Below are 16,195 nucleotides of genomic sequence, written 5' to 3' on the forward strand. Positions count from 1 at the left end.
ATTTAAGTATTCAGACCCTTTACTCAGAACGTTTTTGAAGCGCCTTTGGCAGCGATTACAGCCTCAAGTCTTCTTGGATATGACACTAAAAGCTTGGCACACCTGTATTTGGGGAGTTTGTCCCATTTTTCTCTGCAGATCCTCTCAAGCTCTGTCAGGTTGGATGGGTACTGTTGCTCTACAACTATTTTCATGTCTCTCCAGAGAGCAGGTTATCATCAAGGATCTCTGTACTTTGCTCCGTTCATCTTTCCCTCAATCCTGACTAGTCTTCCAGTCCCTGCCTCTGAAAAACTTCCCCACAACATGATGCTGCCACCACCATGCTTCACCGTAGGGAAACACTGTGCCAGGTTTCCTCCAGACGTGACGCTTGGCATTCAGGCCAAAGAGTTCAATCTAGGTTTCATCAGACCAGAGGATATTGTTTTCATGGTCTGAAAGTCTTTTAGGTGCCTTTTGGCAAACTCCAAGTGGGCTGTCATGTGCCTTTTGCTGAGGAGTGGCTTCCATCTGGCCACTCTACCATAAAGGCCTGATTGGTGGAGTGCTGCAGAGATGGTTGTCCTTCTGGAAGGTTCTCCCATTCCCACAGAGGAACTCTGGAGCTCTGTGAGAGTGACCATTGAGTTCTTGGTTACCTCCCTGACTAATTCTCCTCTGCGATTGCTCAGTTTGGCCAGGCGGCCAACTCTAGGAAGGGTCTTGGTGGTTCCAAACTTCTTCCATTTAAAAATGATGGAGGTCACTGTGTTCTTGGGGCCCTTCAATGCTGCAGACATTTTTTACCCTTCCCCAGATCTGTGCCTCAACACAATCCTGTCTTGGAGCTCTACATAGACTATACTCTGAGCTATGCCAGGAGATATCTATTTGATATTATGTTTTGAAAAGAGATAGGCTATTCTATGATGGCATCTAATCCAACTTGATGGCCTGATACAACATCATTCACCTCTTTAGCAGATTAGGCTGATTATCACACCCCTGAATGACTCCCTATTGCATTCTTTGTCATTCATGCTGAGTTTTATTGAGGCTTAATCGGATCCAGTAGGGCAAAAAATCTGAATCCCCAGCACAATTATTTATTTACAAAACACTGAAATTCACAGAGGGACATTTTTCTAGTGTTGATTTGGCATATACAGCGCATTCAGAAAGTATTCAGACCCCTTGACTTCTTCCACATTTTGTTACGTTACAGCCTTATTCTAAAATGTATTAAATAAATGTTTTCCTCATCAATCTACACACAATACCCAATAATGTCAAAGCGAAAACAGGTTTTTCAACATTTTTGCAAATATATTAAAAATAAACAAAGAAATACCTTATTTACATAAGTTTTCAGACCCTTTGCTATGAGACTCGAAATTGAGCTCAGGTGCAGTATGTTTCCATTGATCATCCATGAGATATTTCTAGAACTTGATTGGAGTCCACCTGTGGTAAATTCAATTGATTGGACATGATTTGGAAAGGCACACATCTGTCTATATAAGGTCCTACAGTTGACAGTACTTATCAGAGCAAAAACCAAGCCATGAGGTCGAAGGCCTCGAAGGCCTCAAGTTGGATTAGATGCCATCATAGAATAGCCTATCTCTTTTCAAAACATAATATCAAATAGGTATCTCCTGGCATAGTTCAGAGTATAGTCTAATGAGTAATACAGTGAGGGCTTTCGAAAATTTCAGTTGACTACATTTATGAAAGAATTGAGCCATTGACCAAAGACAAAAACATTTATTTCTCTCCTTAATATGTGTTATTTGAGGATTCAAGACATTATTTTTTATAGTAAATATATTATATGTCCAGGTATATTACCAGTCAAAAGTTTGGACACACCTAATCAATCAAGTGTTTTTCTATTTTGACTATTTTCTACACTGTAGAATAATAGTGAAGACACCAAAACTATGAAATAACAAATATGGAATCATGTAGTAACCAAAAAAGTGTTAAACAAATCAAAATATATGTTATATTTGAGATTCTTCAAAGTAGCCACCCTTTGCCTTGATGACAGCTTTGCACACTCTTGGCATTCTCTCAACCAGCTTCACTTGGAATGCTTGTTGGCTGCTTTTCCTTCACTCTGCGGTCCAACTCATCCCAAACCATCTCAATTGGGTTGAGGTCGGGTGATTGTGGAGGCCAGGTCATCTGATGCAGCACTCCATCACTCTTCATCTTGGTCAAATAGCCCTTACACAGCTTGGAGGTGTGTTGGGTCATTGTCCTGTTGAAAAACAAATGGTAGTCCCACTAAGCACAAACCAGATGGGATGGCGTATCGCTGCAGAATGCTGTGGTAGCCATGCTGGTTAAGTGTGCATTGAATTCTAAATAAATCACAGACAGTGTCACCAGCAAAGTACCCCCACACCATCACACCTCCTCCTCCATGCTTCATTGTGCGAACCACACATTCGGAGATGATCTGTTTACCTCTTCTGCGTCTCACAACGACACAGTGGTTGGAACCAATAATCACAAATTTGGACTCATCAGAACAAGGACAGATTTACATCGGTCTAATGTTTCTTGGCCCAAGCAAGTCTCTTCTTATTATTGGTGTCCTTTAGTAGTGGTTTCTTTGCAGCAATTCGACCATGAAGGCCTGATTCACACAGTCTCCTCTGAACACTTGATGTTGAGATGTGTCCATTACTTTTATTTGGGCTGCAATTTCTGAGGCTGGTAACTCTAATGAACTTATCCTCTGCAGCAGAGGTAAATCTGGGTCTTCCTTTCCTGTGGCGGTCCTCATGAGAGCCAGTTTCATCATAGCGCTTGATGTTTTTTGCGACTGCTGTTTAAGAAACTTTCAAAGTTCTTGACTTTTTTCGGATTGACTGACCGTCATATCTTAAAGTAATGATGGATTAGTGTTTCTATTTGCTTATTTGAGCTGTTCTTGCCATAATATGGACTTGGTCTTTTACCAAATAGGGCTATCTTCTGTATACCACCCTTACCTTGTCACAACACATTATGAAGGAAATAAATTCCACAAATGAACTTTTAACAAATCACACCTGTTAATTTAAATGCATGCTGCAATCTGGTTGAGAGAATGCCAAGAGTGTGCAAAGCTGTCATCAAGACAAAGGGTAGCTACTTCCGTCTAGGTACCTCTCTATTACCAACTGGCCAGATGTTTATGTGAGAGACAAATGATCTTTACAGGGTGTAACAGCCATTTCCACCAACCCTTCCCTCCCCCTCTGTACCTTGTACAATACCTCATATTATGTCCAGTAGTTCGTATTGTCAAGACATTGCTTAAGTTTTCTCTAATCAAGCCATCCGTTACCAAACATACCAGCTTGAAAATGATATTTACAGTGCTTGTTAACATGTTATTCATGAGACATATGTCTTCTCATGGACATCCCCAGGGAATCTGTGGCTCTCTGTTTAGAGAGAGAGAAAGAAATAGAATGAGAGAAAGTGAAGGACCTTTGATCCTCGTTTATGTTCTGCGCTGAGAGAAACAAAGCATGCGGCCATGTCAGCGAGTTAGATGGAACTCTCTCCAAATTGCACGGCCATCTACACATGTAAGATCTTCATTTGACCAGTTTCTCAGAGCAGTATCCTGCAGCAACAGGAAATGTGAATTATTGTGTGGATTATAGTTAATTTACATTTTTGTAGGGGTAGATAGATTTTTTGTTAGGGCAAATCAAGTCTGACATTTTTAAGGGTAAATTACAAACTTTTACTTTTTAAACCTTGAATACGCTACGATTTTACATTTCCTGCAACAACATGGTGATCAAATTAAGATCCTAAATCTGTATATTGATTCAAATGAGCAAATCTGAATCTCACCACGGGTACACAGTCAAGAGAATGGGACAGCCGAGGAGGCATGGACCAACTGCAGAACATCAGCAGAGACTGAATGCCAGGCACGGTGCCGTCCACTGCTAATGAATATTAACACAGGGACATTATCAACAGCAGGCCTAGGGACAATATCACCAGCAGGCTTGGTCTGCTTTATAAATAACAGATGCTCCTCCAAGGTCAACAGTGCATGTTAGAGTGGCCACAAATGGCCATTTGCAAACGCAATGAGAATTTACTGTCTGTGTAATTTAGTAGAACAGAAAATTTGGTAATTACAGTACCAGTCACAGAGGACATACAGAGAGGAGAGTTGGAAATAAAATCAATTTACCACAACTTGAAGGGACCGTTTTTTTTCTCTCCAGGTCCCAGGTCGATCCCTTGGGATTGCTAGTGTATACCACTTGAATGAAGAAGTAAAATGCAATTTTTGTCAACTCCGCAAAACATAAACTCCGTCAGATTTTTGTCTAGCGTCAACTCCGTCAGAGTGCTGAAAGATCTGATAGAATGGTTATGTTTTTATTGGGATTTTCAAATGAATCTTTTTCCATATTTGACAAAAATTTTGTATTACAATTACATTTTTAGAGGCAAAAATATTTTAATCACTGTTCTGCAACATATGCTTAAACAATTGAATTATTTGCTGTGCTAGACCTAAGAGATAATGTTCCTTTATAAATGTTGTTTCATGTACTAAATCTAGAAAAACTTGCCAAAATGCTAACGAAATTATCCCTGGACCATTTAATAGTGGTCTAAAACAAAGCAAAAAGAAGTTTGGAGATTTGTATTACACATTTGAATAATGTAATGTTATAATTAAACAATCAAGGCCTTTAAGCACTTGTTGGACAATACTTGTAAAAATGAAATGCCTTTTAGGATGTCTGATGGAGTTTACATAAATCCAGCAAAACTGCGCTATGCCACTGTTCCTTGGGTCGAAAAAAAAGGACCTCAACAACCCTAATCCAAAACAATCCAGCAAAAAGCCATCTTGGATGACACTGATAAATTTGTTGTAAAGTCTATGCATTTCACTGACCATTTACACCCTGTATCCTGTGGGCGTGACCAATAAACTTTGATTTGATTTACGTCCTCTCCTCCCCCAAGTATGCCTGTCTGTACATATCCTTTATTACATTTTTTAAGAGCAGTGCAGACTATGATGAATTTTTCTGCAGCATAGCTTCTTCTGACAACCTAATGGACTCATTGAATCTACACAATCAGACATAATGATCTTTTGTTATGTTTCTGACAAGCTGGACTCAAAACACTTTAAAAAGCCTTTTTAGAACACTCATAAAGTCTTCATAAGCAATACATGGATACTTCACAAATTATTTATAAGCAATATTATCCGGCATAAACGTTTATATAAAAAGGGACTAGCGTGTTGTTTGCTGATGAATGATTCCTGAAGCATTTTTATAGACCTTATAAAGAGTATGAGGCTTCATTAAATACATTTTTTCCTTGCCCTGAAAGTATTGTTTGTGGCCCAATGAGACAGTGATCCACTATTCAGATATGTTTCAAAAGCCACTGCTAACATAAGCTACTTAAACTGACCCAAAAGGCTTTTTTCAAGTCTTTGCCATTTCTGAAGAATATTTGTGCAGGCAATGTTTGGCAGTGAACTTGACCTGTAATGTTGGCATTGTGGGTTGGTTTTGTTTTGCGATTGGGAAGCTTTGAATTTTCCTTACATGAAAATACATCTGAGAAAACATTTAAAATATGCCTAAGCTCTTCTTGTGCACCAAATGTACAGCTGCTGGAAATAATGTAGTTTAACCAGTTATTACTTTACCTAAAGCACAGCAGATTTAAAAAAACACATTTGCCAACGCTAAGGCTCAGTGCACAACTTGTGTAATATTTTTTATGTATATATATATATATATACACTGCTCAAAAAAATAAAGGGAACACTTAAACAACACAATGTAACTCCAAGTCAATCACACTTCTGTGAAATCAAACTGTCCACTTAGGAAGCAACACTGATTGACAATAAATTTCACATGCTGTTGTGCAAATGGAATAGACAAAAGGTGGAAATTATAGGCAAGGTGGTGGTGACCACAGACCACTTCTCAGTTCCTATGCTTCCTGGCTGATGTTTTGGTCACTTTTGAATGCTGGCGGTGCTCTCACTCTAGTGGTAGCATGAGACGGAGTCTACAACCCACACAAGTGGCTCAGGTAGTGCAGTTCATCCAGGATGGCACATCAATGCGAGCTGTGGCATGAAGGTTTGCTGTGTCTGTCAGCGTAGTGTCCAGAGCATGGAGGCGCTACCAGGAGACAGGCCAGTACATCAGGAGACGTGGAGGAGGCCGTAGGAGGGCAACAACCCAGCAGCAGGACCGCTACCTCCGCCTTTGTGCAAGGAGGTGCACTGCCAGCGCCCTGCAAAATGACCTCCAGCAGGCCACAAGTGTGCATAGAGTTCCACATAATTTTAATAAAGAGAAATTCAATAAACAAAACAACAAAAGCACAAACGAAATGTGACGCTACTGGAGTGCACAAAGGCAACTTACTGTAGACAAGATCCCACAACTAACAATGGGGAAAATGGCTACATAAATATGATCAGAGACAACGATAAACAGCTGTCTCTGATTGGGAACCATATCAGGCCAACATAAACATACAAACACCTAGATGACCCACCCTAGTCACTATCACGCCCCAACCAACACAGAGAGAAACAGCTTACTATGGTCAGGGCGTGACAATGAAGCTGTTATTAAATGTGTTTCTATGAGCTAAGGTCAAATTCAATGTGTCATCCTCCCCAAAAAATGGTATATAGTTTTGATACCTTAAGGGGTCCTAAAATTCCAAATCAAATAGCGAAATGATACTTGGTATGACCATTTTAAAACAATTCCATATATTAGCTTAGTAGAACCCCTTCCCCCAGCGTAGACTCTTAAGGATTTTTAAGCAAGAGACAATCAGCTTTTATAAGAATGTATTTGTCCTTTTAATGATGGGTAAGCTTTTGCCGGTTTTAAATTATAAAAGAAGATAACACAGCACTCAGCTAAATATAAATGGTAACTTCACGTATTCCATCAAATTTTCAGTCTGGGGTCAACATCTTGTACCATCGTTTTTTACAATAATATACAAGCCAAAAAGCTCTTCCAGAGTTACCATACAATTAATCCATTAATTTACAGCAGCCTCCCTTATGTCCGTATGGAGACACAGTCTACACGCTTGACCGAGACTCATTCGATTTGCAGCACTTAGGCGGAGGTCGTCTGAAAGCAATGATGTGGATTGGCTGACGTCAAACCACACGGCTAGTATGAAAGGCATAGGAGGGGAAACTGATGTTTGTTAAATATAGAGCTAACCACTTTGGTCTTGACTAGTTTGACTTAATGTGGTCTGATAGGATCTGTTTTGCTAGGTAAGCATCATGGCTGGGACCCCATGTTACCCAGAGTGCTATTATATTAACTCTAATCACCCATTTAGCTCCTAACTGTGTAATGTAACAAGCCTGGGAAGTGCAGGTAATTTGTGTCATACTGGAAGAAAAACTGTGTGTGTTATAATGGGTTGCTTTTAGTGCAGTTTATAGGGCATAGTACATACAGAAATTCACCCTAATGAGGGAGCCTGTGTCCAACTTATAGCTAATGATGTAAACTTGATGAGGAGGACACACATGGCATATGGCTACTCCATCAGTTTCCAAAGTGACATAAAAACATTGGTCCTACTTTGAACAAAAACAATGTTACAAGGGCTTTATAACACATTCATAAAGCATTCATAAGCACTACATAGATTCTTCAAAAATCATCTATTTAAATGTGTCATACCATATAAATCAGGACATCTTTAAGCAGTGGAGGCTTTATGAATGCTCTATCAATTGTGGTTCATTTAAATGTAAATAAGTGAATTGTTTTGCCCTACAGTTAGCCATGATGATTAGCTAGCCAGCCAAAATGGTTTACAGTTACTGTAGCTAGCAATCACCTATACACTATTTTGCTAGCCACAGTAGCGCTACCGTGCCTCCAAAAATAACATCTTCAAAAATGATGTGTTTACATTTTACCATTGTGACGCACATCCATTCATATTGATTTTCTATGCATATTATGACAAAAGAGGCATGACTTGAGCCTCTTTCTATATCACAGGTGTCAAACTCATTCCACGGAGGGCCGAGTGTCTGCGGGTTTTCGCTCCTCCCTTGTACTTGATTGATGAATTAACATCACTAATTAGTTAGGAACTCCCCACACCTGGTTGTCTAGGGCTTTATTGAAAGGAAAAACCAAAAACCTGCAGACACTAGGCCCTCCGTGGAATGAGTTTGACACCCCTGTTCTATATAGATTGACACCGGGCTGAATTTATTTTTGCAGAGTAAGAATTTTAGGGATAAACCCTCCCTGTTTATCAGTTTAGACACATCCTATGTGTAAGGTTCTGTATTTATTTTCTTAGTGTAACGGTCCTGACCTGTTTTATGTTGTTTTTGTATGTGTTTATGGTCAGGGCGTGTGTTTTGGGTGGGCAGTCTATGTTTTCTGTTTCTATGTTGGTTTTGGGTTGCCTGGTATGGCTCTTAATTAGAGGCAGGTGTTTTGCGTTTTCCTCTAATTAAGAGTCATATTTAGGTAGGGTGTTCTCACTGTTTGTTTGTGGGTGATTGTCTTCCGTGTTCGTATATGTATGTACCATACGGGACTGTTTGGTTGTTCGTTTCGTTTTGATGTAGTCTGTTCCTGTCCGTGAGTTTTACGTTAGTTATGTAAGTTCATGTTCAGGTTTTTTTCGTCTACGTCGTTTTCTTGTTTTGTAATTTTGAAAGTGTTTGTTTTCGTGTTGCCATCGTGTCAAATAAAAGATGGCTTATTTCCCGAATGCTGCGTATTGGTCCACTGATCTTTCTCTCCTCTCCTCGTCTGAGGAAGAGGAGAACGACAGCCCTTACAGAATCACCCACCACGCTAGGACCAAGCGGCAAGGGAGAACTCAACGGAGTAAGGGACAGGAAAAGAAGGAGCAATGGACTTGGGACGATATATTGGACGGAAAAGGTTGCTACACATGGGAGGAGATCCTGGCTGGTAGGGATTGCCTCCCATGGGAACAGCTGGAGGCACTGAGGAGAGCAGAGGCTACCGGAGAGAGGAACCGGAGTTATGAGGGAACGCGTCTGGCACGGAAGCCCAAAAAGCCCGTAAGTAACACCCAAAAATTTCTTGGGGGGGGGGGCTAAGAGGTAGTGGGCCAAGGGCAGGTAGGAGACCTGCGCCCACTTCCCAGGCTTACCGTGGAGAGCGGGAGTACGGGCAGGCGCCGTGTTACGCAGTAGAGCGCACGGTGTCTCCTGTACGAGTGCATAGCCCAGTGCGGGTTATTCCACCTCCCCGCACTGGCAGGGCTAGATTGGGTATTGAGCCAGGTGTCATGAGGCCGGCTCAACGCGTCTGGTCTCCAGTGCGTCTCCTCGGGCCGGCATACATGGCACCTGCCTTACGCATGGTTTCCCGGTTCGCCTACATAGGCCGGTGCGGGTTATTCCACCTCCCCGCACTGGTCGGGTGACCGGGAGCATTCAACCAGGTAGGGTTGGGCAGGCTCAATGCTCAAGAGTGCCAGTACGCCTCCACGGTCCGGTATTTCCGGTGCCACCTCCCCGCCCCAGCCTAGTACCTACAGTGCCTACACTACGCACTAGGCTACCAGTGCGTCTCCTGAGCCCAGTTCCTCCTCCACGCACTCTCTCTGTAGTGCGTGTATCCAGTTCGGTGCCTCCAGTTCCGGCACCACGCACTAAGCCTCCTGTGCGTCTCCAGAGCCCTGTACACACTGTATCTTCTCCCCCTACTAATCCTGATGTGCTTGTCCTCAGCCCGGTGTCACCAGTACCGGTACCTCGCACCAGGTATAGAGTGGGCTTTGAGAGTACAGTGTGCCCTGTCCCTGCTCCCCGCACTAGTAGGAAGGTGCGTATCCTTAGCCCGGTGCCTCCAGTTCCGGCACCACGCACCAGGTCTACAGTGTGCCTTATCCGGCCAGAGCCATCCGTCTCACCAGCGCCATCTGAGCCATCCGTCTCACCAGCGCCATCTGAGCCATCCGTCTCCCCAGCGCCATCTGAGCCATCCGTCTCCCCAGCGCCGTCTGAGCCATCCGTCTCCCCAGCGCCGTCTGAGCCATCCGTCTGCAATGAGCCTGCAAAGCCGCCCGTCTGCCATGAGCCTGCAAAGCCGCCCGTCTGCCATGAGCCTACAGAGCCGTCTGCCAGACAGGAGCCGCTAGAGCCGCCCGCCAGACAGGATCTGCCAGAGCCGCCAACCAGACAGGATCTGCCAGAGCCGCCAACCAGACAGGATCTGCCAGAGCCGCCAGCGAGCCATGAGCAGCCAGAGCCGTCAGAGAGCCATGAGCGTCGAGAGCCGTCAGCCTGCCATGAGCGTCGAGAGCCGTCAGCCTGCCATGAGCGTCGAGAGCCGTCAGCCTGCCATGAGCGTCGAGAGCCGTCAGCCTGCCATGAGCGTCGAGAGCCGTCAGCCTGCCATGAGCGTCGAGAGCCGTCAGCCTGCCATGAGCGTCGAGAGCCGTCAGCCTGCCATGAGCGTCGAGAGCCGTCAGCCTGCCATGAGCGTCGAGAGCCGTCAGCCAGCCATGAGCGTCGAGAGCCGTCAGCCAGCCATGAGCGTCGAGAGCCGTCAGCCAGCCATGAGCGTCGAGAGCCGTTCAGTCAGGATCTGCCTGAGTATATCAGCCGGGACCTGCCCCTTGTCCCGGTGCTGCCCCTTATCCCGGTGCTGCCCCTTGTCCCGGTGCTGCCCCTTGTCCCGGTGCTGCCCCTTGTCCCGGTGCTGCCCCTTGTCCCGGTGCTGCCCCTTGTCCCGGTGCTGCCCCTTATCCCGGTGCTGCCCCTTATCCCGGTGCTGCCCCTTATCCCGGTGCTGCCCCTTGTCCCGGTGCTGCCCCTTCTCCCGGTGCTGGCCGTTCATTTAGGGGATGTTAGTTTGAGGGTGGTCATTGGGAGGGGAAGACAGAAGCGGGGAGTGACTATGGTGGTGTGGGGACAGCGTCCAGAGCCTGAGCCACCACCGTGGTCAACTGCCCACCCAGACCCTCCCCTGGACTTTGTGCTGGTGCGCCCGGCGTTCGCACCTTGAGGGGGGGGTTCTGTAACGGTCCTGACCTGTTTTATGTTGTTTTTGTATGTGTTTATGGTCAGGGCGTGTGTTTTGGGTGGGCAGTCTATGTTTTCTGTTTCTATGTTGGTTTTGGGTTGCCTGGTATGGCTCTTAATTAGAGGCAGGTGTTTTGCGTTTTCCTCTAATTAAGAGTCATATTTAGGTAGGGTGTTCTCACTGTTTGTTTGTGGGTGATTGTCTTCCGTGTTCGTATATGAATGTACCATACGGGACTGTTTGGTTGTTCGTTTCGTTTTGATGTAGTCTGTTCCTGTCCGTGAGTTTTACGATAGTTATGTAAGTTCATGTTCAGGTTTTTTTCGTCTCGTCGTTTTCTTGTTTTGTAATTTTGAAAGTGTTTGTTTTCGTGTTGCCATCGTGTCAAATAAAAGATGGCTTATTTCCCGAATGCTGCGTATTGGTCCACTGATCTTTCTCTCCTCTCCTCGTCTGAGGAAGAGGAGAACGACAGCCCTTACACTTAGTCAACCTTGTGTTCTGTTTCTTTGTGTTCTTGAACCTAGCCCTGTTTCTTTGTGTTCTTGAATGTAGCCCTGTTTCTTTGTGTTCTTGAACCTAGCCCTGTCTTTCATTTTTGTTCATTGATTTCACCTGGGTAAGTTACTCACCTGGTCTCATCAACTCCTTATTTAGTTCAGTTCATTCTGTTTGTGCCTTTGTGAGGTATTGTTCGCTTTGACTCTACTAAGCCTTTTCCTAGTTCGTTTGTGAGAACCAGTTATAGCCTTCAGTCCTAGTTTTCTTTCACCTGCCTATTTATGACCATTGCCTTCCTGTGTCCACGATTCCTGCCTTCTGCGAAGGTGAAATAAACACCTGTCGTGCTCTGGGGGTGAATCCACACCTTTTTCTCCCTGATTATTCATTACATTAAGTAGCTGTGCGTATGGTAACAGCTAAGTTGCAAAATCTGACACCTTATCTCTTCTCCCCTGAAATAGAAAATAAATACGGAGATACAGAGAACATGATTTTCAATCTAATCCATGGCCCCAGATTCCCTGCCTTCTGATTGGCTAAACACTTTGTGTTCCTCTGCCATATGGGCCAGGGATTGGCCAATCCTCCTCCTGGATAGCTACTTTTGTTCCAGCCCTGCCACAACACCTGAATCTACTGATCAGCTGCTCAGGGGCTGTTAGAGCAGGGCTGGAGCAAAAGCCTACTGAACATGCCCAGAAGGAGGGCTGGCCAATCCCTGCTCTAGGCTGGGAGTACCAGAGCCATATATTTACACCTCTATGAGTACTAGCCCTTTCTCAACCTGACTGTTTATTTGAAACATTTGTGTTTCTCTGCTCTCTCCGCAGTGTGTACCACGTCTTCTCGCTGTGCACAGAGACCAACGCCGGGCGCATCAACTGCTACTGGCCCAACCCGCTGGTGGAGAGCTACATCATCCGCATCCACAAGCACTTCTTCTCCAACTGCACCCTGGAGAGGGTGATCCTGGTGGACCCACCAGATGACACACTCACCATCCTCATCCTCATCCCTGTCTTCCTCACACTGGCTATGATCGCGCTGGTGGTGTGGTGCAGTAAGCGCAGTGACATCCTTGCTTAAGATGTTGGTTTGTTTAGTTCCCATGTGGCTGTCCAGAGACCCATGAACTTCTTTGAATGAAAATACTTTATTGATCCCCAGAGGGGAAATTGGATTAGACAGGTAGCCTGGGAAGACAGGTAGGGAACCTACGAAGGGAACTTTTGTTTGTTCATTGTGTCATTTCAGGATTTTGGTGGATTGAATGGACCAAAAGAAGCTACTTAACGCCTTTGAGGGAGATGCATCCTAAATCCATTTTGCTAGCTTGAGACGGTCCAAGCCCTTTTGAGAGATATACAAGGACTCAAGGCACAGAGCTACAAGACATTCAGGATTGTTGATCCTTGGTGTGAAAAGGGACAGACGCCCAGGGACTGCCTCAACATCATCACCTATCAGACGCTGTTTAAGCTTGTGGGTATATATTCTGGTGAAGAGTCTTCTCAATGGGAGAACACAGACAACTTGACACCTGAACATGTACAATACTTTTCTGTACCAGTGCCGTCTACTGTAAAGACCCTGAATTTTCCTTCCTTTATCGCCTGCCATTCTTTCTCAACAGCAGTGTTCCTGGCACCATGGCCTTCTTCAAGCTGCAAAGACGGATACAACAATTTCTTTCCAAAAAAGACCTAACCCTGATTTAACTTACCTTAACCACACCCCTAACCATATGCCTAACCAAAACCTTCATTTAAGACCAATGCTAATTTTCATGTTCATGATATAGGCAATTCTGACTTTGAAGCTTGGCCATAGAATGGGAACAAGCCCTATATGTGTCTCTTAGACTAGAGAACTTGGTTTGTTTCTTGAAGTGAAATGGTTGTTTGACTTCATTATTTATCTTGTCTCTGGGTTGTCATTGCAATGGCACAAAAGTTGTTATCACTGATTGCACTGCTCATGTGGTGAAACCTCAGCAGGAATTCTGCTCACTCTAATTGTAATTTAATTTCACAGTTTAATCGTTCTGGGAGGTATTGACAGTAGGAATATAAATCACTGTCAAGATTACGGACTCGTTTTGAGAGAATTTCGTTGTGCCAGAACTTTTGGTATTGAGGAGCTATTGAATTATTTACTGTAATGCTATTTAATGTTTTAATTAAATTACTTAGAATTAGTCAATGCTTTGGTTATTAATCAACATGTCCATAGTGCACTGTCATTTGCCCCTTTTTGTCCTCTGCCGTTTCGAAACCATTCCTACCTCTACTTCAAACTACATCCATCTCGATGTAACTCCAATTCAACTGAAACATCCTTAGTACGGTGGTCATAAAAAAATTATATTGTTTTGACATTTCAGTGTGTAAATGTAGTTAAACAGTCAAATCCGCAAAAAAAAATTCTGTTTAATTTCAAGGTAAAACTCAACAATGCTGTATGATACATTACCATATGGGCAAAGCTACTAACAAGGCCGTATGAACGTTTCAGAAGGGATTGGGGGGATGTTCACATTCGTCATCAGTGGTGTAAAGTACAAAAGTAAAAATACTTTAAAGTACTACTTCAGTTTTTTTTTGTGTATTTGTACTTTACTATTTATATTTGACAACTTTTACATATATATATATTTTTTTAATTTTTTTTTAAAATTTTATCCCATTTTCTCCCCAATTTTCGTGGTATCCAATCGCTAGTAATTACTACCTTGTCTCTTTGCTACAACTCCCGTACGGGCTCGGGAGAGACGAAGGTCGAAAGCCATGCGTCCTCCGAAGCACAACCCAACCAGCCGTACTGCTTCTTAACACAGCGCGCCTCCAACCCGGAAGCCAGCCGCACCAATGTGTCGGAGGAAACACCGTGTACCTGGCCCCCTTGGCTGGCGCGCACTGCGCCCGGCCCGCCACAGGAGTCGCTGGAGCGCAATGAGACAAGGATATCCCTACCGGCCAAACCCTCCCTACCCCGGACGACGCTATGCCAATTGTGCGTCGCCCCACGGACCTCCCGGTCGCGGCCGGCTGCGACAGAGCCTGGGCGCGAACCCAGAGACTCTGGTGGCGCAGTTAGCACTGCGATGCAGTGCCCTAGACCACTGCGCCACCTGGGAGGACAACTTTTACATTTACTTCACTAAAGTAATGTACTTTTTTCCATACATTTTCCCTGACACCCAAAAGTACTCGTTACATGTTGAGTGCTTAGCAGGACAGGAAAACTGTCAAATTCATGTACTTATCAAGCGACCACGTGGACATCCCTACTGCCTCTGATCTGGCAGACTCACTAAACACATGCATTGTTTGTAAATGATTAGTGTTGGAATGTACCCCTGGCTATCTGTACATTTTAAAAACAAGAAAATGGTGCCATCTGCTTTGCTTAATAGAAGGAATATGACATTTTTACTTTTGGTACTTAAGTATATTTTACTAATTCCATTTACTTTTGATACTTAAGTATATTTAGAACCAAATACTTTTACTCAATATTTTACTGGGTGACTTTCACTTTACTTGAGTAACTTTCTATTAAGGTATCTGTACTTTTACTCAAGACAATTGGGTACTTTGTCTACCACAGTTCCTCATATTCCAATTTAAGACAAAGTCACTTTATAAAATGGAGACTATTTCCCCATTATTATGCGATCAAAACAAACTATCTAAAGAATCTAAAGATGTTGACATTCAGCTCTGATCATCAGGATGTCAAACGGAGTGATATACACTGAGTGTAAAAAACATTAGGAACACCTTCTCGTTCCATGACATAGACTGACCAGGTGAATCCAGGGGAACGCCATGATGTCTTATTAATGTCACTTGTTAAATCCACTTCTTTCCGAGTAGATGAAGGGGAGGAGACAGGTTAAAGAAAGATTTTGAAGCCTTTAGACAATTGAGACATGAATTGTGTATGTGTACCATTCAGAGGGTGAATGGGCAAGACAAAGTTTTAAGTGCCTTTGAACGGGGTAAGTGCCAGGCACACTGGTTTGAGTGTGTCAACAACTGCAACGGTGCTGGGTTTTTCATGCTCAACAGTTTCCCATTGTGTATCAAGAATGGACCCACCACCCTGTCGTAACTCTCCTGTGACGATCTGAAGGATCAGGTTACAGTGGGTCCGCTATACAGCGTGCTCTCTCTCGTAGAGGGGGAGAGTGGGAAGTCGGCTGTTTTATGGCGGTCGTAAAATACGCTGCCGCTATGCTCTGTGGTGTTCGAGATTGGAATGTAAACTGTGGAACACCGAGAGACACTTGGACATCAAAAGTTTGAATAGTTAAACAATATTTATATTTTTGAGTGTGGGAATGGTTCATGGGTATTTAAAGAACAATCCTGTCGAAGTTGTTTTATTTTCTGACATCAGGAAAGGCAGTAGGACAAGATAACGGTATCTATGGAAGTGCACATTCCTCAGTTATTAGTTTTCTTCCTGAATGTTGTATAAAATGAATGAGTAAATATGAAACTATTTGTGAAAAGATGTAATGTGATGTTAGCCTTCTAAATGAGAAACTGTCTCTTCATATAAAAGGGGAGGTGGCCATGCCCACGTGACCAGACATCTCATTAGGC

General features: G+C 43.7%; 1 protein-coding gene across 1 annotated transcript in view; it reads left to right on the top strand.

The window, feature by feature from the left end:
• The window catches only part of LOC129859153 (receptor activity-modifying protein 3-like), a 38,834-nt gene extending 25,055 nt beyond the window's left edge, over positions 1–13,779 (top strand). The window contains exon 4 of the mRNA XM_055928563.1: positions 12,413–13,779. Within this exon, the coding sequence (XP_055784538.1) occupies positions 12,413–12,668 (256 nt within the window). The 3' untranslated portion in view covers positions 12,669–13,779. The remainder of the gene's footprint in view (positions 1–12,412) is intronic.
• The last annotated feature ends 2,416 nt before the right edge of the window (positions 13,780–16,195 follow it).

This window comes from Salvelinus fontinalis, chromosome 7 (assembly GCF_029448725.1).
Source record: "Salvelinus fontinalis isolate EN_2023a chromosome 7, ASM2944872v1, whole genome shotgun sequence".
Lineage (NCBI taxonomy): Eukaryota > Metazoa > Chordata > Actinopteri > Salmoniformes > Salmonidae > Salvelinus > Salvelinus fontinalis.